Raw genomic sequence first — 25,040 nt, 5'->3', positions numbered from 1 at the left:
ACGGGTCTGTGCTGCACTATCTAATGAAGGTGAGTCAGAGCAGAAACCAGCTTACTTGTTAGCAAAATTCAGGTGAGGACTGAGGCTCAGAGGAAGCAGCAAGAGCAGCCAGGAGAAGGAGGAATGTTGGTAACAAGTGAATGCAGAAGAATCTCTGAGAGCAGGTAACAGGAGATCCACACAGGTTTGCAGGGGAGAGCAGGAAACTAGGAAACCACCAGGAACAGGTCACAGGCAGAATACTCTAGCACTGACTAGAGGCTGTGGTGGAGTTATAAAGCAGGAAGACAAGGGGCACATGAGACAAAAGACACCATCTTGAAAGAGAGGAAAAATGGCCAAAATGTAATAAAAAATATTCAAAGTCCTTACAGTCTCTGTGCACCTGCGGATCACCTGCGGAAACTGACATGCGGCGCGTCTTTCAGATCCGCAGCATGTCAATTTCTCTTGCGGATCCGCATGTATGGTTTCCTCATAGACGTGCATCAATAAGGAAAGTCCGCATGTGAAAAAAAAAAATTGCGGCCGCTCATTTGCAAAATGAGGGCGGAAGACGCGCGGCTGTCCTGCAGCGTCAGGGCTGCAGCAGCTCCTGATCTTGGGAACATACCCTTATATATTTTCAGTGAGTGCAGAGATTCTGAACTGTTACAGACAGTACAATAGTAAAAGAGTAACTTGGCCTCGGAGGTGGCCCCTGTATGTAGGTGGACAATGTACACATATTATCATTTTTTGGAAGACGCACTATACCTTGTTCTTCCGATTTTATTTTTCAGTTCATCTTTGAGGTAAAGAAGGAAGAGGATGAGGTGCTGGTTTCTCTGCAACAAGAGGATCAGCGACTATACAAGAAATCCGGAAAAGGAGACCATTTTATTATCGGCTTTGAAATTCTCAGGGTAGAAAACATAAAGCCCTTTCTGTATTTATATATGTGACACAATCTGATGAGAATCTCTTGAATAGTTCTGACAGTAGAAAAAAACACATAAGAAAAAATAACAGTAATCATGTATTATAGAGCATGGAAGTGTCAGAGCCAGCTCACCGCATGTTATAGACGTGTGGGTATATAGCGTATCACTCTAATCTGGAATATTGTGTAACATGGTGCCGGACTATAGGAACTACATGTAATGGAAAAATTACACTTATGAAATCAGTGAAGCAATGAAACCGCACTTATTGCTGTCCTAAAATGCTGCATGTTTGTATTAGAGAAACACGGACGCATCGACAATCTCCAGATCATACACAGATCACTGGAATCCCTTCTTCTAAATGCAAAAGCATTCTGACTTTAGATCACAGAAGCTACAGCACAATTTTTCAATTCTTATTTCATGGCAGCCTGAATCTGCTGCTCCGTAAACATAATACAGGCTACTGTAAATAAGCAGTCTGTAGTCTGCTGCCAAATGAAACTTGTGCATTAAAGGGATTTGGTCAGCTGGATTTTGCTTTGGAATCTGAGAACAGCATGATGCAGGGGCAGGGACCAAATTCCAGCAAGGTAGCATTTACTGGTCTGCTTGGTGCAGTTTAGATAGAATCCCAGTTTTAGATATGGCAGTGCTATGAATATTGAGCTCTGTGTAACTCCACTCAAACTTGATTGGCAGTTTGCTTATAATGTACACAAGTAGCTGCCAATCAGTGGTGGGGGCGGGTTACACAGATTAGGTGGACTGGCTTGCACAGGACATCCAGCAATGATAAAACAATGATTTTATTGAAACTACAGCACACAGACTAGTAATTGACACATCCCTGGAATCAGGCTCTGGGCTCCTACATTATTCTGCTCTCAGAATACATAGCAAGATCTGCTAAAAGATTCTTTTCAGATGAGTATACTCTGATTTTTTTCTTATGATTTGGTGCACAGTACTGGGCAAATGTCTTCCCGACAACGATACAAAGTGAGACAAATCATGTGATATCAGATTGACCTCTTACACCTCACCGGCAGTGCATGTACAGTGACCCCAATCCTTTCTATGAAGATTTTCCTGCATGTTTTCCATTAAGGGGGCACTCACTAGGAGCACTTGTGTTACGTTATATTATATAGTGCAGTTTTTAAAAATAATTTATTGCAGTTTTTCCATAGGTGGAACAGAATAGATTATATAGAATCCACAAGCTCCAAGGACAGGAAAGAGCTGCATCTTCCCCATACATGAATCTCAGGTCTATTTTCTTGAAGAAGGTATTGAAGAAAGGAAGATACATCATTATCCCTACAACATTTCAGGCTGGAATTACCTGTGAATTCAACCTCAGAATCTTTACTGATGTGTCGTCCAATTTCAGGTAGTACTACCCAAAAGGTTCTCATTACCATGTTTAAAGTGAAAGAGTTCTCCAGCAGTCCTATAGAAAAGATAAAGAGAACCTGTCCAAAAAAAAATAAAGTCGTATTTATTTGCAGGTAAGTTCCCTTTAAAGTGCAGCTGCAGGGAGATAATGAAGTTATTTTCTCCCTGCAGCAGCTTGCACCTGTAACATTTTCATTTTTCTGCCAATGGAGGCATGTGAGGGCTTGTTTTTTTGCAAGGCAAACTGATGTTTTTAATGATACAATTTTGGGGTAGATATATTTTGAATGCTTCTTATTTTAAATACTTTTTTCTTCAGTGTTCCGATGATAAAAAAAAACCCGCAATTCTGGAGCTTTGCTTTTTTTCTTGTTACTACATTTACCGATCAGGTTAATTGACATTATAATTTGACAGATCAGACTTTTACGGATGTGGCAATACCAGATTTTTTTATTATTATTATTATTTTCTGGTTTTTATTTTTAGACTGTGAAAAGAGGGAGGGTTGATTAAAATAAAAAATACATTTTGTAATGTAAAAAGATATTGTGCATTTCCAATATCAAACTCTAGAAGTATATACTCACGCATAAAGTAGCAGACTAATGAAGAAACTAGAGAAATTAAATCATCGGTCAGCAGATTAGGTCCAATTGGGGATCTTGTTTCAAGGAGGTAGTTCAAGGGGTTGTCCACTACTCAGACAACCCCTTCTCAATTCCCATGTTTCTCCCCCAGTAAAATAATAACCCTTATAATCATCTCTGGTGCTGGCGCCGTTTCAATGGTGTCTGCACTCGCTCTCCTGGTGATCGCTGCAGCCAATAAGTGTTGGCTTCACTTTCCTCTCCTACGTAAGTAACTGACAACCAACGGAAGTAAGAGGGCAGCAGCAGCTCTCACTTCCTCTGGATGTCTTGATTTGTCTGAAGGCGAGAAGAGTGAAGCCAGTGCTTATTGGCCCCAGGAATTGCTTGACATAATGTTATACGATCCCTGGGAGAACTAGTGCCCCCACCGCTGGAATGGCACCGGTGCCAGAGGAGAGTATAAGTGTTATTATTTTACAACAAGGAAACATAGGGATTAAGAAGGGGGTTGTCCTATTAGTGGGCAACCCCTTAAAATCACACCTGTGAGCAAGATTGTGCTCAGTAAACCACATACACTGTCAGGTGGGCACCGTTACACTGACTAAAATGATACCTTGGTTGATGAAATCCGTCCTGTGGTTCTTGTGTAATCTTTACTTTGAGTTTGGAGATAATGATATGCTCGTGCTTCAGGGCGGCCTGTGGGAGGCACTCTATCTGGTGCTCTGCTTATATATTCATCTGTATGCTCTTATGACAGGTCACTGATCATTAAGTGACCTGCCTCCTATTTTACCTAGCCCCACACTACTAGATGCATTCTGTAAAATAGGAGGCAGGTCAGTGAAGGCACAGTGAGCTATCATAAGAGCATACAGATGAATATGTAAGCAGAGCACCAGATAGAGCGCCCCCACAGGCTGCCCCGAAGCGCACGAGCATATCATTATCTCCAAACTGAAATTAAAAGATTACACAAGAACCACAGGATGGATTTCATCAACCAAGTTATCATATTAATCAATGTAATGTCGCCCACCTGACAGTGTATGTAGTTTACTGAGCACAATCCTGCTGACAGGTGTGCTTTAAGGTTACCAGCATACACATCACTGAAGTTTTGGAGCCCCAGAGATATTCCTGTAATCGTTCTGCTCTGAAGGGCTCTCCAAGGTGTATTTTGAGTTTATGTGCAGTGCATTGATGTATTGTTTGTTACACTTGAAGAATTATAGTTGATGTATGATCTAGTTGGATAATTGATACATGTATAGAAAGACATAAAATTTGTGGATTTTTGATGGAACCACATAAAGCAGATCAGCAAAATCCGTTATTTTTCAAAGTCACCTCCAGACTATTATCACAGCACAGGCTGGAGGATAAAATGTTATCCAAAGAGGTTGCCCTTATTGCTACAAAACTGCAACTTTTACAGATTCTGGCCAATATTTTGTCATCTTCTTCTAGTGATATATTTATTGTTGTATAATAGTAATTACAGTTCATCTATATAATTAGTGCTGTTTTTGGGTGCTAAACCTCAATAACTTTTTGTATATCTCTGTATACTTTACAATACGTGGTCTCAAATGGATTTCTCAGCCACAATGGCTCTAGCTCTTGTTAATGACCTTGTGTTATATCCGCGGATATTCTTGTAAACGCTCATTCTGCGTCAAGCAAGATTGTTCATCCCTTATATATTCAACATTATTTTCATGTTTGCATATTTTCATACATCCACTATACAAAACTATGATATATTCTGTACAGAGACTGCGATTGTGACATTTACATTAACCACAGGTTTAGCACAAGGATGCTGCGTCACCTTGTGGTGACCAACAGTACTGCAGAATAATTTTGTTTACTTTTAGCCAAAAACAAAATAATAAAAAAAAACAACAACAACACTGTAGTCACCTGTATAAATATTCATTAGAGTCACTTCGACACATTTAGTGCCACCTTGCAATAATCCCAATTATAAATCTATGAATATGTAAAGGGTTTAAAAGATATGGCACGTAGAGTTTCACATTTGTTATATAAATTAATGTTATCTTGTTATAATAACAAATAATTATTGTTATAATAATGAATTGTTATATGATTATATTTTTATAATAACTTAATATTATAAATAGATGTTTTGACACCAAGAACAACTGTTCTAACTAACGGCCTCAGTAAAGTGATGAGTGGTTTGTAGCTTCCTCTCACATGTTATCTGATGACCTCCGCAGGGAGCTGCTCCAGGATAAGCCCAGTGTAACCTGCTGGAACTTCTTGTTGGGATATCCAAAAAGAGTCAGTCAAGTGCTGGTGCGGAGCATAGAAGGAGTAGACCCACAGGGGAAAGCAGAAGGTAATATGGGGAAATAAACATCAAATCACAAGTCACAAGTTTACAAAACTTAGATTGCAATTAAAAATCACACTCATTTATCCCCTCCACAGATTCCATATCAATAAACTATAGTTTAAAGGGGTTGTCCAGAACCAACATATTGCCGACCTACCAGATGGGTGTTGAACTCCCACCAAAAACCCCCATTAGATCAACGGATACCAACTCCCGGAGCAGTCGGATGCAAACAGTATCTGGGCAGCATGGTGCTCAATGGTTAGCACTGTAGCCTTGCAGCGCTGGGGTCCCAGGTTCAAATCCCACCAAGGAGTTTGTATGTTCTCCCGTGTTTGTTTGGGTTTCTTCTAAGTTCTCCAGTTTCCTCCTACACTCCAAAGACATACTGATAGGGAATCTAGATTATGATCGCCAGTGGGGACAGCAATGATGATGTCTGTAAAGCGCTGTGAAATTAATGGTGCTATATAAGGGTGCTTCAACATTGCGTTTTTGCACACGTTCATTGGTCCTGCCAGGGCTTGCATTTGAACCCCCGCAAAACAAGATCTGGGCGTATGTGCCGACAGGGACATTGACTATAATGGTGCTGACAGAGTCAACATGTCCTCTGTTGTGCACCATTTTTGGGTATATACACCTACTGGAGGCGGACACCCAGACATAGTAGACGGTGTCTGAATGTCTACCTCTAGTAGGAGTATACAGCAGAAAATGATTATAGTCAATGGCCCCTTTGGCGCAGAGGTCCATTTTGCGGGGGTTCGGACGCAAGCCCCCGACGGGACCACTGGACGTGGGAAAGAATGCAATGTAAAAGGAGCCTAAGTAAGTAAAATAAATAACTGGCACAGCGTGCATTGTCATCAATATGTTACTCAAGGACAACCTCTAAGCAAGTTGTCTTGGATATCTGCTGACAATTTTTTTTTACAAAAAATGTTTACTAAAGATTCAAGATATCAAAATTCCAGCAAGTCGAAAATTTACATATACCAAGTTATGTATAAATAGAATTGAGCATTTCAGAAAATAATGTTTTGGGGCTTTAGAATATTCTGACAAGAAAAATTGACACCATTGTGTTAATTGGAGGTTTTCATGTGGCAATATTTTAAGGCCCACCTTCAAGTCCTACTTGACTCTTTGCTTCATTGTTGGAAAATTAAAACAAATGAGAAGATGTAAGAAAAAGATTTGTGAACCTTCACAAAGCTGGTACATTCAATGACCAAATGTCTGAACTTGCCACCTTCATCTGTTCAAATCATAAACCGCAGGCTTAAAGGGAACCTGTCATGTCCTTTGTACTATCTAAACTGCCCCCAATGTGCATCACTAACACGCGTTTTTCATTAAAATCGGCGCTAATATTATGTGTAAAAAACACTTTATATACTTATATCATACCTGCTCGTTTAGTGACGTCAACTCAAGCGGGGAACAGAATTCAAATGGCATGGGCGGCAACAAGCCGGACTGAATGCAATGAATCACACCCCTATGACTAAACAAGCAGGTATGATATAAGTATATAAAGTGGTTTTTACACATGATATTAGCGCAGATTTTAATGAAAAAGGCGTGTTAGTGATGCACATTGCATCACTAACAACGCAATGGGGGCAGTTTACATATGACACAGGACATGACAGATTCCCTTTAAATAACATGGGACCACCAGCCATCATAGCAATCAGGAAGGAGACACATTCTGTCTACTACTGAAGAATGTTTTTTGATGATAAAATCAGAAATCAATCCGAGAACAGCAGCAAAAGTCCTTGTGTAGGAAACAAGTTCATATGTCCTATATAGACATGATTTAAAAGGCCGTTCAGAAACGATGAAGCCTCTGCTCCAAAACTGCGAATAAGAAAAGCCCAGATACAGTTGGTAACTGCACATGAGGACACAGATCTTACAGTAAACTAGAAGACACTTTTCCAAAATGTAACAAAAATGAAGTGGTTTGGCCATAACCCCCATTGTTTTGTATGTGGGAAAAATGAGGAAGCTTATGAGCCAAAGAACACTTTGCCAACCATGAAGTGCGGGGGGTGGCAGCATCAGTCTGTGGGGGTGCTCCATTGTGTGGAGATGTTGAAGCCATGTAATAGATCATTGCACGAAAGGCAGCTATTATTCTCGACAGTGCAAGTTGTGTTTATACAAAACGATGTGCGGCCAAGAACGATTATCTTTTGTGCAGAGCAAAAGATCATTTCACCACCTGACAAATGGGTATTTTGTCTGTTCCATTGGGTGATCCACAGCCTGTTGGGTAAACCACAGTCAGATGGCCATGTAAATTGGACCGAGATTGGAACGCAGTGCACAAACCCGGCAGGAGCATGACAGCCGCATAGAAATAGATGAAGCTGTCACGCTTGGGTCGGGAGAGCCGTCGGCCAGTCCATGTGCTGTGTTCTGATTTCGATCCAATTTATATGGCCATCTCACTGCGCCCTTATAGTGAGGCCAACAGTCCTAGGAATGCATGATAATTATGCAATGTAAATTCACATTTACCCTGTATAATAAAAGCTGACGGGATGCCTTCATATTACTGATTTGTAGGGGGTCTCAGCTCACGGGCCCCAATGATAAAAAAAAATGTAAATTTTATATTATTGAAGAGACTCATTTATTTATTATACATTGGGACTCTATCCAACCTTCGGACCCATTTTCATAGATTTACAATCAAAGGGTTTTGGTTTTGTAAGCTTCATAATTGCTTTCACTTATAAATCATCTGGTTTTGAGAACAGTTTCTTGGCCTGGTCACTAATTGCTTTTATATACTGCACAATATTGCCTCCAGGAGCCAGATCCATGGTTAACTTACAGAACAGATTTATTGTAAGTAGTAAATAATGCTGGCAATGTCTAGAAATTTTCCAGTTGCCGTGTAAATTAGAACACAGGTTCTACTCAGTCTGAAACCTAATGGAGATTCATTTACAAAGCAATTAGGTCAGTCCTCAGCTGTGATTATTTTTCGGTCTGGTTGAATGTATTCATACTGGGGTGGACATATCATTGGTGCAGCCGCACAGGGGCCCAAGAGGTATGGGGTTGTACTTCTACCTCGAAAGCAGGTGGATTTCTGCATTATGATGAACTATTGGATTGCAAAGGGCCCTATATTGTTCTTGCACAGGGGCCTCTTCTGTCTGTGCCCGCCATTGTATTCATATGTAACAGACCTATGACTTGGGCAGCTTTGCACAGCCATCTCTCCAGTCACTGTGGCTGAGGCACCGTTCAGATGGGGATTGGACACCGCTGTCCTTAAGACAGGTCCAGCCCCATAGTTGGGACCCTCATCTATGAAACATTTATGGTATATCCTTTGCATGTGCCATTGACATCAGTCATGAGACAACACCAATCAGACCGATTCTGATGAAGCAAAGTGATATCTTTATAACAAAACTTAATCTTCAGTTAAAAGCCTTTTCCGCTAATATTCTTAGTAAACTACTGTTATATATGGGAAATCTCTTACAATTTCAGGGGCTGATCTGTACATTTTAATGAAATGTGAAAATGAAATTGTTCGCTCTGAAATCCACAAGAATACAACGAGCGCCGTTATTGATATGAAAGTGATTTTTTACCGGAGGAGAATGAACGATCCAATCGCTATTCAGGTAATGAACTTTATGATCAAACTCATTTTCCTATAAAACTGTAGGGAATAGATATAAACTGGGATTTTGTTTCTAACTACTTCCTTCCTTTAAACTTCCTATCATGTCCTGTATGTGGGGTACTGTTGGCACAAGGGCGCTCTAGTACTGTGGATGGCACTGGCACAGTGAGCAGCAGCTGCTGGCAGCATTATACATTTAGATGGCAGTAACAAAACATCTAAATTGCTTGACAAGGTAAGTGCGCCACAATGAGGTTACCATGAAAGTTCCCAGCACTGCCCTGGATATATTTACCACCTAATCAGAGGAACTTCCACAATAAAACAAGGGTACTTCATGCAAAATCATATGTAACAACTACATACCATATTTTTCGGACTATAAGACGCACTGGACCATAACTCGCACCCAAAGTTTTGGGTTGGAAAATAGGAAAAAAATATTTTTTATAAGATGGTGGTCCGTCTTATAGTCTGAATAGGTATGTTACCTGGGGGAGCGGTGGAGTGGGGGTCACAAGAGGCAGAGTCCTTCAGAAAGCCAGCGGAAGTGGAGGAATGCTGCAGACCCGGATGCGAGAAGCCAGTGCCCAAGCAGCGGGGAGTTGCGGGGGTGGTGAAGAAGGATCGCACGGCCCTCCGTTCCCTCCCTCAGGAACACAGCAGCTGCAACAGAAGAGGTGAGATGCTGTGGGGCCGGAGCCTGGCTGGGGGCCGGTGACTGGCTGAGGCCGGGGTCTGGCTGTCGGCAGGGGCCTGGCTGGGGGCCTGGTGCCTGGTACTGGGGCCGGTGTCTTGCTGTGAGTGGCTTTCCGGTGGCCTGAAGCTGTGATCTACAGGAAAATGGCCGCCGGCGTGGCAGAGCGCATGCGCAGGCTCCGGCGGCCATTTTTCTGTAGATGACTGCTTCAGGAAGATGGCCACGGCCACTGGAAAGCCGCTCACGCTGCTCTGCCCCCAGCCAGATACCGTCCCACCTCACCACTTCTTCAAGTGCCGCCACCTTCCTGATGGAGGGAGGGAACGGAGGGCCCTGCGATCCTGCTCCACCACCACCGCACCACCGGTAAGTTATGTTCGGACCATAAGACGCACCCCACATTTTCCTCCTAAATTTGGGGGGGGGGAAGTGCGTCTTATGGTCTGAAAAATACGGTAGCTCAAATATACGTCAACAAAAATGCTAAAAATAAATAAAACTTTATTCATAATTTAGCTGGAAATAAAACCATAAAAAAAAACATAAGACACAGATTAAAAAACAAGAGATGGGAACAATACTGAAACCTAAAGATTATATACTGGTCAATAAAGTCACGATACAAAGTCATGCAGAACTGCAAATAACTGGAACAATGGACTTAATGAAAAGCACCCAACATAAATATAAGAATATACTGGACCAATAAAATAATGCCACCCAAATCAGCTGCCCTAGACACAGATGAAATGCAGCAGGAATAAATATTAAGTAATGCATTTCTTAAAAAATATAATATTACAGATTGTGGGCACTAAATTCTGTGATGGACCGGAAAATAAATAAATCTCTCTCTCTACAATGGACTTCCCCCAGAACATTTACTTTCAGGGAAAGTCTGTGTTCGGCGTTTAGCACTGGACAGTAACTGTCCGATACTAACGCCAAGCTTTAAAGTTCGGGTCTGCTCATCCCTACTAAAAACCTCAAAGAGTGAAAAGCAGGAGTCCTACTACTGGAAGTCTCCAAGCTGCACATACATGGTCTGATTGTCAGGTGAGAAATTGATATAATCCAGTCTAAGCAATGCTCTGTGAGCTCAACCGCCTGGACTCCAGACTACCTTGGAGCACTACCAGAGATGTTTGCTGCTAGTGATGAATTATTTAGCTCACCTAACATTTCCTAGGCATCGTACATCATGCAGATTGGCAGAGATACCACAAGTTGGGCCACCATCATTTAGTCGTTAAACTCCTGTAAAACCCACCCTTGTGATAATGAGCTTTTTGTGTTATACTCTTTTGCAGCTTGTTACTAATAATAACCATTCCGATATTCCTTTTGCTGTTTTTTTTAGTATACATTTATTTGCTGTGTACAGTACGTTTGCTACATTGTTTGCAGTGCCCTTGAATTGTTTACTGAATCACTGCATGGCATGTGAATCCCAAAGGCAATAGCTCAGTATAATGTATTAAGACAGTATTTGCTGAATTAATTCAACATAAAGCCATATTCTTCTATTTTGACCCTCAGGTCTGGGGGAGCAAGATCATGTGTGACCAGTTCTTGGGTCAAGTGCTTCTGGCGGCATCGCTGAATGACTCAGTAGAAGAGCAGAGTCTCCAGCTGCACAACAAGGATGGGCAAGCAGCGCAGCAGATGCCAGGCCGGATAAATGTCAAGGTTGTCTCCTCTGATGACCTGCTTCATCTGTGAATGTGAGAGACTCTCCCGGATACAGACAGGGCTGCGAACTAAAGACTGTCTGACATGCCTGAGTAGATGACGTCTTCTCGTTTGCATGCACAGACCCTAGTGATTTGTATTGAAGTCAAGCACATCCAGTGTTTCAAGTCATCTGGCAAGACCATAGAAATGTGTTACATTTCTTATTCTGAAGTATCAAAGCTTATACATGGTATCCTGACGAACTGATGGCGGGATAGAAGCCTTCATAATTTCACATACTTATCCAGTATTCATCATTCATTACTTATCTATTTTGAAGCCGATGTTCATAAAACGTCATTCTCTAGATGAGCTTGAAGCCACATCATTTCATGAAGGTGACCCAACATGGAGAACGGTGAAATAAGCCTTCAAGTCCTGTACTATTCTCATTTTCAAGCTCTCTAATAACAGATCCTGAAGTTGGACTAGAAGCTTTAAGTGTGAAAGCCGACTAAATATAAATATGTATATTAGAATTTTGAGACTGTTAGACAAAATATAGGATATTTTCAGGGCATTTAAATGAACACAATTAAATTTGGCATTTGGTTACAAATCTGGCCAACAACAAGCATAATACATGCTTAGAAATGATGAGGAAATGGAAGATCCAGTACCTATGGTGCTGCAGAATGCTGGTGAAGAGAAACCTCCAGTTCAAAAAGAATAGTTACAGAGCATAAGAATCATGACATATTAGACTGATGTGGACAAGAAGCAGTTTTAACTTTTTGGCAGAGAGGAGTGCAACAATATCTTGCTTTTACTCTGGTTTTGATTGAAGTGACAGGTACACTCTAAATGGTGTCTGCCACTGGTACGAGTATAGCACTTGCTGCACCAATTTCCCAAATAATCTCACTAATTTGGAGAAAGTATTCAAACTATTAAAAAGTTCAAAAGGAAGTTGACATTTTAATGGGATAATCCGGCTCCGCTCTCCTGCGCATTAGAAGGTGAGCACAGTCCAGTGACGTCATGTCTACAGATGTCTGCCGGCTTCTGAGCGCTAGAGGCAGGTATTGTGAACCGGTCCTACTCAGTAGAGATCTGTAGATGTGATGTCACTGGACCCGCAAGCCTTGCGATGCAGATACGGACCCATTAACGCTCTAGAAAAGAGATTCTTATTTGGCTATTTGGGCAATTTTACCCTTTTTCCCTTTTCCCTACTGCTACCTCCCATACCCAGGGTTACAATACACAGCTGACTGGATAGGTTACCTTTTGGATACTTCTGGAATAGTTAATGTATAATGCACCTGATTGTTTTTTGTCCTGCATAATGAATAGACTTAGTTTGTAGAGTATTAGCGTTATATTCTTAAAAACACTTCAATATAACACTTTCATTAGTTTGTCATAGGACATTGAAACAGGACCAGATCTGGCACCATAAAGTTGGTAGACAAACGTTTTTGTTTAATTTTTTTTTTCTTTTTTTTTAAGTTTTATGTTGTATTTAGTAGAAACATTTCAAGGTTTATAGTACTAGAAAAAAAAACATTTTCCTGCCTAATTGCTTGTGTATTATCCTATCCAAAGTGTTTATTTTTATTCTACATTGTTCTAACAAAAGAATATGGGGGAGGATAAAGAACAATATGCTACATAACACTATGAGAAACCACTTGAAGTGCTGCAATATACACATCATTATACAAGAATAATGATGGTACCTGAGGGATAGGAATAGGTATGTATTCTATACAACGAGACTTATGAAAATACAAAGCTTTTGTAAGACTGATGCTATCTTGATTTTCCCACTCGTTTATAAGTGATATTTTCCTTTTCCTCCTCCATACTGGTTACGTAGTGTCTGTAGTGGGCAATACAGTTTGTTGTAGTTCACAATAATGCAGTTATTTGTGTTGTTTTGTTTACATTTTGTAAATTATGTTTTATTAAAATACTTTTAAAATGTGATATTTTTAATACAATAGTTTTTTTTAGTACATATTTTATTTACTGGGTGTAAAGCATACATTTTGGTCAGATTATACACTATATTTGATGGTTGCACAACTGCATTATTATTCCTAGCATTCATAGCAAGTGTTAAAGGGAATCTGTCACCCTCTGACACTTATCTGACCTCTAATATGGGCATACAGGTGATAGAAATGTAAATCTATTCCTACCTGTCACAGTGCCCGGATTTGGCCATGACATGCAGGGGAGGGGGGAAACATTATAATTAACACAGTAGGTGGGGATTTCTTCAGGCCCCGGGCCTGCAAGCATCAGAAACTTGATTGAATAAAAAGACTTTTCACAGCAACCAGACCTCTAATATGAGGCATACAGATAAGTATAGATTTATATTTCTATCACCTGTATGCCCATATTAGAGGTCAGATAAGTGTCAGAGGGTGACAGATTCCCTTTAATCATAGCAAATGGCCACTGAACTTGCAGATCCGCAAGCAGACATGTCAGAGACAGCAGATCAAAAATCACAGAGATTGTCCCACAATGAATGTATCTCACCTACATTACCTCTGGGACTACCACTGAACCCCTTGCTTTGCCTCACTGCACATCAATGGGTTATCCATGTTTATGGGCAATTTTACTATTATTTTACTACTATTTTAATGTGGGGGGGATTTTTGCAAATTTGTTTAATCAAAAATGTTGCACCTATTATAGTATGGAAGAAAGAGAAAAAAAAATGGAATCTTTGTACCACGTTCTGCCAATAGTTGCCAATATTATTATGGATCATAATCAACACCTAGCACCATTTGTACCGGGTGCTCCTCAAGAAAACAACAATTACATTAGTCCGTATAAGAGAAAAGGAAGGTAGCACTCGTTGGTACTTTAAGAACACTTCTTTATTCTGTTACATTAAAAACGATGATGCAGGGGAGCATGTGGAACACATTATGGACGACGGCCGTTTCGCGCTCCGTCGCTTCAACGGGTCGTTTGTACACAGAATAAAGAAGTGTTCTTAAAGTACCGATGAGTGCTACCTTCCTTTACACTCATACGGAAAAATGTTGCACCATTTGGCATTTTCAAGCTCTTAGTTTTCCTGGACATTCAACTTTGATGTGGTCCATGGTCATAAAGCGGAGAAGCTCAGGAAAATATAGATAGAAGTTAAAAACTCAGTCAGTACAGGCTGACAGATTCTAAGTTAACTAATTTTTCTGCAAGCAATAGACAGAGTAAGGCCACGGCCCCACTATCTGTATTTGGTCAGTATTCGGTCAGTATTTTTTCTCATTAGTGGGAGCCAAAACCAGGTGAGGAACAATCAGAGAAAGGGTATAATAGAAACAAGTCACCAATTCTGCATTGATCACCCACTCCTGGTTTTGTCTCCCACTCCTGAGAAAAAATACTGACCGAATACTGACCAAAAACTGATAGTGGGGCCGTGGCCTAACATAGAGGCTATAGCAAGCAAGCAGTGGAAACATATTTAATAGGAATCATTTTTGCAAATGGGTTTTATCTCCAATTACATGCACTAAGGTAAACCCCCTAAGGCCCCCAAAGATGGACAACCCCTTTATTTAGAAAAAAAAACAGTGTTTGCAAAGAGCTTATTAGGAGTAGACTTTAATAAACCTTGTCAATCTACTTTAGTACACACCAACACTTACCGTACCTTTTATTGATATTCTTAATGCATTCACCAGTATATCTAAGACATTGGGATGTAACAATACTAATAAAACTATTCATATTATTCATTGCTTTTTTTAAGAAACCTCAACCCTTAGGCCATGGTCACACTATCAGTATTTGGTCAGTATTTTACATCAGTATTTGTAAGCCAAAACCAGGAGTGAGTGATAAATACAGAAGTGGTGACGTGTTTCTATTATACTTTTCCTCTGATTGTTCTGGCTTACAAACACTGATGTAAAATACTGACCGTAGCCTTAAGAGGATAAATGCATTCAACCCACTGTTCACTTACAGTGGTGTGAAAAAGTGTTTGCCCCTTCCTGATTTCTTATTCTTTTGCATGTTTGTCACATTGAAATGTTTCCAATCACAAAACAAATTTAAATATTCGACAAAGATATCACAAGTAAACACAAAATGCAGTTTTTAACTGAAGGTCTTTTTTATTAAGGGAAAAAGAAATCCAAACCTACAGGGCCCTGTGTGAAACAGTGATCCCCCCCCCCTTAATTTATGTTTTAACTGCGGTTTATTACAACTGCAGCTAGGGAAATTGAGAACAGGTGTGGCATTAACCAGACCTCTGTGTGGGAAGCTGAATTCAATCAAGAAATCACTTAAATAGAACCTGCTGGACAAAGTGAAGTAGACCAAAAGATCCTCAAAAGTGAAGCATCATAGAGATGAACAAGTGACAAGCACGCTTCCACGGGTCCAGGTACCTGAACCCATGGAAGCGTGATTGTCACGCGAAACAGCCGTCGTCCTAACGTCTGATCTATGACCTGCTCCCCCGCATCCTTCTTTTAAAGAGTGCGTGAATAAAGCAGAAGAACTTTATCTCACACAGTGTGCTACCTATTCATCTCTATGTTGCTTCACTCATGAGGACTACTGCTGTGGTGGTGCTGCACCTGTGATTCGAGGAAGCTGTGCAGCTGGCTCACAGTCCAAGACTCCCTAAAGAGGTAGGAGCTGTATGCGTAGTGCTGGTTTCTGAACTTTACTTGCAAAAGATACTCAAAAGCTAGACATCATGCTGCGATTAAAAGAAATTCAGGAACAAATGAGAAATAAAGTAAATGAGATCAATCAGTCTGGAAAAGGTTCTAAAGCCATTTCTAAAGCTTTGGGACTCCAGCAAACCACAGTGACATCCATTATCCACAAGTGTCAAAAACATGGAACAGTGGTGAACCTTCCCAGAGTGGCTGGCTGACTAAAATTACCTGAAGAGCGCAGCGACGATTCATCCAAGAGGCCACAAAATACCCCACAACAAATTCCAAGGAACTGCAGGTCTCACTTGCCTTTGTTAAGATCAGTGTTCATGACTCCACCATAAGAAAGACTGGGCAAAAATGGCAAGCATGGCAGAGTTCCAAGACGAAAATCACTGCTGAGCAAAAAGAACATAAATGCTATTCTCAGTTTTCCCAGAAAACGCCAAGACTTTTGGGAGAATACTCTGCGGACTGACAAGGCAAAAGTTGAACTTTTTGGAAGGTATATTTCCCATTACATCTGGCATAGAAGTAACAGCATTTCAGAAAAGAACATCATACCAACAGTAAAATATAGTGGTGGTAGTGTGATGGTCTGGGGCCGTTTTGCTGCTTTAGGAGCTGGAAGACTTACTGTGGTAAATCGAACCATGAATTCTGCTGTCTACCAAAAATCCTGAAGCAGAATGTCCGGCCATCTGTTTGTGACCTCAAGCTGACACATACTTGGTTTATGCAGCAGGACAATGATTCAAAACACACCAGCAAGTCCACCTCTGAATGGCTTAAGTAAAACAAAATTAAGGCTTTGAAGTGGCCTAGTCAAAGTCCTGACCTTAATCAAATTGAGATGCTGTGGCACTACCTTAAAAAGGCTATTAATGCTCGGAAACCCTCCAATGTGGCAGAATTACAACAATTTTGCAAAGATGAGTGGCCAAAATTCCTTCAGAGCATTGTAAAAGACTCAAATGCTTGATTGCAGTTGTTACTGCTAAGGGTTTGCCCAACCAGTTATTAGGTTTAGGGGGCAGACATTTTTTCACACAGGGCCCGGTGGGTTTGGATTTCTTTTTCCTTTAATAATAAAAGACCTTCATTTAACAACTGCATTTTGTGTTAACTTGTGTTATCTCTGTCTTATATTTAAATTTGCTTTGTGATCTGAAACATTTAAGTGTGACAAACATGCAAAAGAATAAGAAATCAGGAAGGGGCAAACACTTTTTCACACCACTGTATGTCGCATAAAATAAGAAAGATCTGGAAAAAAGGTTAATATACACTGTGTGCAAAATTATTAGGCAAGTTGTATTTTAGAGGATTATTTTTATTATTGATCAACAACTATGTTCTCAATCAACCCAAAAGACTCATAAATATCCAAGCTTAATATTTTTGGAAGTTGGAGTGGGTTTTTTTTTAGATTTTTCTATCTTAGGAGGAGATCTGTTTGTGCAGGTAACTATTACTGTGCAGAATTATTAGGCAACTTAATAAAAAACAAATATAATCCCATCTCACTTGTTTATTTTCACCAGATAAACCAATATCAGTGCACAAAATGTAGAAATAACCATTTCTGACATGCAAAAACCAAAACCCCCAAAATTAGTGATCAATATAGCCACCTTTCTTTATGATGACACTCAACAGCCTTCCATCCATAGATTCTGTCAGTTGCTTGATCTGTTTTCGATCAACATTGCGTGCAGCAGCCACCACAGCCTCCCAGACACTGCTCCGAGAGGTGTACTGTTTTCCCTCCCTGTAGATCTCACATTTTATGATGGACCACAGGTTCTCTATTGGGTTCAGATCAGGTGAACAAGGGCGCCATGTCATTATTTGTTCTTCTTTTAGACCTTTACTGGCCAGCCACGCTGTGGAGTAGTTGGATGCATGTAATGGAGCATTGTCCTGCATGAAAATCATGTTTATCTTGAACGATACTGACTTCTTCCTGTACCACTGCTTGAAGAAGTTGTCTTCCAGAAACTGGCAGTAGGTCTGGGAGTTGAGCTTCACTCCATCCTCAACCCTAAAAGCTCCCACAAGATCATCTTTGATGATACCAGCCCATACCAGTACCCCACCTCCACCTTGCTGGCGTCTGAGTCGGAGTGGAGCTCTCTGCCCTTTACTGATCCAGCCTCTGGCCCATACATCTGATCCATCAAGAGTCACTCTCATTTCATCAGTCCATAAAACCTTTGAAAAATCAGTCTTAAGATATTTCTTGGCCCATTCTTGACATTTTATCTTATGTTTCTTGTTCAAAGGTGGTGGTTTTTCAGCCTTCCTTACCTTGGCCATGTCCCTGAGTATTGCATACCTTGTGCTTTTTGATACTCCAGTAATGTTGCAGCTCTGAAATATGCCAAAACTGGTGGCGAATGGCATCTTGGCAGCTTCATGCTTGATTTTCCTCAATTCATGGGCAGTTATTTTGCGCCTCTTTTGTTCAACACGCTTCTTGCGACCCTATTGACTATTTGCCATGAAAGCTTGATTGTTCGGTAATCGCGCTTCAAAAGTTTGGAAATTTCAAGACTGCTGCATCCCTCTGCAAGACATCTCACAATTTTGGACTTTTCAGAGCCCGTCAAATCTCTCTTCTGACCCATTTTGCCAAAGGAAAGGAAGTTGTCTAGTAATTAAGCACACCTTATATAGGGTGTTGATGTCATTAGTCAACGCCCCTCCTCATTACAGAGATGCACATCACCAGATTTACTTAATTAGTAGTTGGCTCTCAAGCCTATGCAGCTTGGAGTAGGACAACATGTATAAAAAGTATCAAAGTGATCAAAATACGCATTTGCCTAATAATTCTGCACGCTGTGTATATTATATTTTATAATAATGCACATTTACATACCCTTCAGTTTCAATCCTATGCTAGGTTACTATCCATACTGCAATGTCTATAAATGACAACTCAAAAACGGTCCTCTGATATGTCAAAGATAAAAGAAATACACATTTCCCCTCCATCATTTTTTTGCTTTTTTATATATTTTTTTATATACAATGCAATTTTTTTTTTCACTTGGAATTGACACTAGTCCAGCATTGAAACGCGTTGTGGAAATAAAAACCATCCAACTCATCCTTGTCCCAAGGATTCTTCATTACAGCAGCGCAGCCTGATATCATGTTATTGTCCTAATTGGTAAATTGTCTCTTCAGAGAGGAAGAGAACTAGAACTCTAGTGCAATCTATTGGAAGTAGCAATTCTAAAAGTCAATACTGACCCTTTAACAAGCCTTGTCACATGACTTGGGATAAAAGCCAAGAACAGGTACTGCCCCTCATCACTGCAAAGTGTGAGTTCTGGTTTGGCTGAGTGAGAAGCGTCAGACCGGTATCTAAGAAGTAACGTTTCTTCTTGCGGAGAGCGACATGCTAAGCACGGCAAACACGTCAAGGTGTCCTAATTGGTCAAAGATAAAAGAAAGATCTGATCTTGGACAACCACTGAATTCCAGGATGAATAGGCTTTCAGACCCTTTTGGCATTGCTCAAAGACTTTTGGTTTGGGATATTTGGGTATTGTAAATAAAGTTCACTTCAAATCAATGAGTATTGTGCACGTTCTTTAGTAACAAATCTTTAAGCAGACATTATCTGGATGGAGCAGATGCTGTTCTAAATCCTCTATATAATGTTGACATTGTGTCTATCAAGATTAGTGACGGACGAGCACTAAAATGATCGGGTGCTTGATGCTCGGGTCGAGCAAATTGGAATACTTGGGTGCTCGACCCGAGCGACGAGCCCAATGTAAGTCTATGGGAAACTCAAGCATTTTTCACGCGGCTCCCCCCTCTGCAGAGTGCTAAACATTGCCCAAATCGACGGGAACAGTGCCCAAATGACATGGGAACAGCATGGAGAAGACCCCTGGAAGCATTTCTGACTCCCAGCTCACTGCTGTCAACAACGTTGTCAGAGGTATTATGCTACTTTTACGGACTCACAATAAAACATACAAAAACAAATCCAAAATGGATTTTCCTGGGCAATATGTTAAGGAACATCCTTTCCAGGGTAATGACTTGTATATAAGGAAAAATAACCAAAACCAAATATACTCCTCCACACCTTGGGCTATGTTCACACGTAGCGTTTTTGATGCGTTTTTGCACTTTTGCGTTGCTTTCAACCAAGACAAATGCATTCACTGGGAAATGTCATTTTACAACCTTATCTGGCCATGTGGTGTGTGACACATCATCAGACACATGCATTCATTGCTGAAAAGACATGGGAACAGCATGGGGAAGACCTGTGGAAGCATCTCTGACTCCCAGGTCACTGCCTAAAAGTGTGCCCATCATAAGTGATCCTTGGTGTATGCAAAGATGCCTCCCGCCATGCAGCTGTTGTTGCAGACTTGCAACAATCACCGTTCACGTCCTTGTCCCAGTGCAGCGTTCAGTTGTCCCTACTCCATTCCTTGGAATGCAAGCGCAAGTATGCAGCCAGCCACCTACCCACCCACAGGCTGCAATACTATACTGCCAAATTTTTTACAGCTGATTGCACTTGAAATGTGGCCTTTTAGGCTCGTGGAGGCGGAAGCTGTCCACAATCTTATGGCGGCGGCGACCGGGTATCTATACTCGGTCCCCAGCAGCCACTATTTGTCCCGGTGTCATCAATGCCTTCCACAAGCACGGGTTCTACAACATTACCCGTGCCCTCCCCAGTGAACTTACTGGGAAGGACCACCTATCCACAAACACGTGGTCAAGTGAATGTGGCCAGGGACGGTACGGAGCCAGTCCACAGCTTTTTCGCTGAGAGTTATATTTCACCACAGTCATATTCTTTAGCTTGGTGAAAAGACTTGGGAAACCATATCTACGGTCATTTCTCCCAGGAAGTCCTCTAAAGCCACTTTCACTTGAAATGTGGAGGTGGAAGCTTGTCACAACCTCATGCCGGCAGAGGCCGTGTGTCCATACCCGGTCCCCAGCCACCAGTAATTTCTCCCGGTATCATAGTTTTACATAGTCTTCCTTCAACCTTAAAAACTAAGTCCATCTAGTTCAACCCATAGCCTAACATGTTGATCCAGAGGAAGGAAAAAAAACCCATGTGACAAACACTAAGCTCCACATTGGGGAAAAAAATTCCTTCCCGACTCCATAAGACAATCAGACTAGTTCCCTGGATCAACGCCCTATCAAGGAATCTAGTATATATAACCTGTAATATTATACTTTTCAAGAAAGGCATCCATGCCCTTCTTAAATTTTAATAGTGAATCACTCATTACAACATCATGCGGCAGAGAGTTCCATAGTCTCACTGCTCTTACAGTAAAGAATCCCCGTCTGTGATTATGATTAAACCTTCTTTCCTCCAGACGTAGAAGGTGCCCCCTTGTCCCCGTCTCTGGCCTCAGAGTAAAAAGATCAGTAGAAAGGTCTTTGTACTGTCCCCTCATATACTTGTACATAGTAATAAGATCACCTCTAAGCCTTCTTTTTTCCACAGTAAATAACCCCAAGTGTAATAACCTGTCTTGGTATTGCAGACCCCCCAGTCCTCTAATAACCTTGGTCGCACTTCTCTGCACCCGCTCTAGTTCAGCTATGTCTTTCTTATACACCGGAGACCAAAACTGTACACAGTATTCTAAGTGTGGTCGCACTAATGACTTGTATAGAGGTAAAATTATGTTCTCCTCATGAGCATCTATGCCTCTTTTAATGCATCCCATTATTTTATTTGCCTTTGCAGCAGCTGCCTGACACTGGCCACTAACCGTGAGCTTGTCGTCCACCAATACACCCAGGTCTTTTTCAGTTACAGTTTTGCCCAGTGTTTTACAATTAAGCATATAATTATACATTTTATTTCCTCTGCCCAAGTGCATTACCTTACATTTATCCCCATTAAAGCTCATTTGCCATTTATCAGCCCAAGCTTCTAGTTTACATAGATCCTCCTGTAATATAAAATTGTCCTTTTCTGTATTGATTACCCTGCAGAGTTTAGTGTCATCTGCAAATATTGAAATATTACTCTGTATGCCCCCTACAAGGTCATTAATAAATATGCTAAAAAGAAGGGGGGTCAATACTGACCCCAGTGGTACCCCACTGTTAACTGAGACCCAGTCTGAGTGTTTTCCATTAATAACTACCATTTGTTTCCTATCACTGAGCCAATTCTTAACCCACATACATATATTTTCCACTATCCCCATTGTTCTCATTTTATGTATCAATCTTTTGTGTAGAACTGTGGCACCCAGGGGTCTGGTTACCACAGTAATAGAAATATTATGTCTGAGAGCAAGTGGGAGGTTTCCTGGTCAGGAGCCCTCAAACATGCAACACCTCCTGTCCCAGACCAGATAGGGGAGGAACCTGCCCTATATAAACTGGATCTGGGGCGGGGTTAGAGAGTCAGAGCCTGGAGTTTGTTCCAGACACAGGGAAAGTGACAGCGAGGAGCTCTGTAGGAGCAGGAGCTGAAGACCATGGACTTGAGCTAAGCGGATTTCATCCTGGCAGAAGACGCCAAGAACCGGACACAGGAGTCCGAGGCTGAGGGGACTTATTCATACCCAGCAGCAGAAACCCGCCGGCAGGGGATTTCAGGTCCTCTGGCCATAGAAGCCCGGAGGCTCAGTCACGAGCAAGGGACCAGCACCGCCATCGAGGAGCGGGGGCTATCAGAAGGCCCCAAGTCACCAGCCATACGGGTGAGCACCACACGGTATACTCAGGGACGTGGGCTACTTTCACTCGCTTACAGCAAGGTAGCCAGGGAGAGTTCAGTCAGACGGGGAGGCCTACAATTCCACCTGGTCAGGGGAACTCCTGTTTGCTCACAGACTGACCAGGCCCCTTATGCTAGCCAGTACTCCCGGGAGGGTCTGCCTTATTATCACCAGTAAAGACCCTGAACTGCACTGCAAAGACTCTGAGTCGTTCCTGCTGCGCCCGTGCACCATCACTCCCATCATCCACTTTCCCTGCCCTGAGGCTATACTCTTCCCATGGGGAGTTATCCCATCCTTTGCTGCGCACACACCAGCCTCAGCGGTCTGCCTCGCAGCGGCGGTACACCCTGACCGCAATCCACGGGTGGCGTAGTCGGACATTAAACCACAAAAACCCTATATAGACTGCCACTGGTTTGACCACCCTGAGCCACGGGACCAGGTCACCGACATGGAGACTACAACCCCCAGAGACCCGGCTCCGGGTAACCCACACACGTGCACACACGGCCCAGGGGGCGCGTCAGCTTTTTGGCGCAGTCGGCAGGATCGTGACCAACCCGCCACAAACGGGTATTGCGTGCCTGAAAAAGACTTCATACTTACCTGAAAAAGAAGTTTCCCGCCATCCGCAGCTGTTTTCCCGCCATCCGCAGTCGTTTTCCCGCCATCGGACGCCATCTTCGGGACGCCGCGCGGGAAGAAGAGGGGCGTGGACACCGAAAGCGCGCGAGAGCTGAAGCCCCGCCCTACGCACCGACGCTGCGCAAGGTCCTGGAAGGAGTGCGACGCTGACGTCACCAGAACGCGACGCAAGGTCCTCCACCCCGACGATCGCCTGCGGAGCCGCGGCCTACGGAGAAGAAGCAACAGAAGGTAGGCTACAGTCGACTGGGGGGGAGGAGGATGTTGGAAACGGAGGGGACTGCCACCGCCAGCGCGGCCGCTGCCGCAGTAATGCCATTTACAATGCCTTACATCCCTGGAGCGGCCTGGCTGCCCCAATACTCAGGGGAGTCACATACCCTAAGCGACTTTAAAGAGAGACTGTACAGCCTGTTTAAAGTATAACCCCTGACGGAGGGACAAAAAGTGAGCATATTGGTAGGCCAGCTAACCGGCGCAGCCCAATGTGAAGTAAAGTCCTGGTCAGTCAGGGACAAGGAGACCGTGAAGGAGATCTTAGCCCGTCTGAGGGACACTTTTGATACCCGCACCTCAGCAGAGATCAAAATGAAATTTTATGGGTGCAAGCAGCGGGCCCAAGACAGTATAAGAGACTATGCTTTGAATGTGCAAAAGGCCCTGGGAGCCATTAAACAGGCAGACCCTGACAGTGTGCGGAATGCAGATGAACTGTTGACTGAGCAATTCATTGAGGGTCTGCTGTCCAACGCCCACCGAACCCAGTTACGTGCAATGGCCTTGCAGAACCCTGGTTTAGACTTTACAAAGTTCAAAGACAAGGCCATCCGGGTGCTCCGAGAACCGGCACCGGGTAGCGCTGTAACCCACCGGCGCCCTGCTATTACCTATCATCAGGAGGCGGCGCCCTTGTCTACAGAGTCTGTAGGAGCTGGTGCGCAGGCTTTGGACAACAACCCGGCTATAGACCTGCACTATCAGGTCCAAGAGCTGACTAAAAGCGTAGCCGTGCTAACCAGAACTGTGCAGTCTTTACAGGTCTCTCCTCCAGGAAAGATCCAGCTGGAGTCCGGACCGGAGGACGTCCCGTGGCGCCGACAGAGGAGGATCCCAACGTCCAGAGGAAGACCCAGCGACAGATACAACGAGGACGGACAACCCATCTGCCGCCGCTGCAATCAACCCAGACATATGGCAAGGTACTGTTATTTAAACGGGCACAACCTGGGGCAGAGGGCCAACCCCCAGGCATAAGATCATCAGGCCCCTCAAACTGGCGTGATAAATATGTAGGGGGACGTCCAGTCTTGCCCTACATGGTACGTGATACTGGATGGCATTCCAATGAGTGCCCTACTAGACACCGGGTCACAGGTAACTACCATCCCTTATGTGCTCTTTAAGCGGTATTGGAATGACTCTGACATAACCCGCTACCCAGATGATGACCTGAGTATCATCGCCAGCAATGGTCAGCCCGTGCCGCAGGTGGGATTCAAAGAGGTGACCATTAAAATCGGTAAAGTTGAACTGGCGGCACAAGGACTGATTATGGTGGACATTGACCGTCATGAGAGTCACCCTATAACAACCTTGGGGACT

At 42.5% G+C, this 25,040-nt stretch overlaps 1 protein-coding gene across 1 annotated transcript in view; it reads left to right on the top strand.

Moving 5' to 3' along the window:
- CAPN6 (calpain 6) overlaps positions 1-13,321 on the top strand; it is a 142,746-nt gene extending 129,425 nt beyond the window's left edge. Inside the window, exons 9-13 of the mRNA XM_073641134.1 lie at positions 783-905; positions 2,120-2,322; positions 5,173-5,294; positions 8,817-8,953; positions 11,195-13,321. Of these exons, the coding sequence (XP_073497235.1) occupies positions 783-905; positions 2,120-2,322; positions 5,173-5,294; positions 8,817-8,953; positions 11,195-11,377 (768 nt within the window). The 3' untranslated portion in view covers positions 11,378-13,321. The remainder of the gene's footprint in view (positions 1-782; positions 906-2,119; positions 2,323-5,172; positions 5,295-8,816; positions 8,954-11,194) is intronic.
- Positions 13,322-25,040: the final 11,719 nt, after the last annotated feature.

This window comes from Phyllobates terribilis, unplaced genomic scaffold (assembly GCF_046119375.1).
Source record: "Phyllobates terribilis strain yellow unplaced genomic scaffold, ASM4611937v1 Scaffold_7__3_contigs__length_470593459, whole genome shotgun sequence".
NCBI classification, from domain to species: domain Eukaryota; kingdom Metazoa; phylum Chordata; class Amphibia; order Anura; family Dendrobatidae; genus Phyllobates; species Phyllobates terribilis.
The sequence above is the reverse complement of the archived record's forward strand: the minus strand, read 5'-3'. Positions and strand labels throughout refer to the sequence as shown.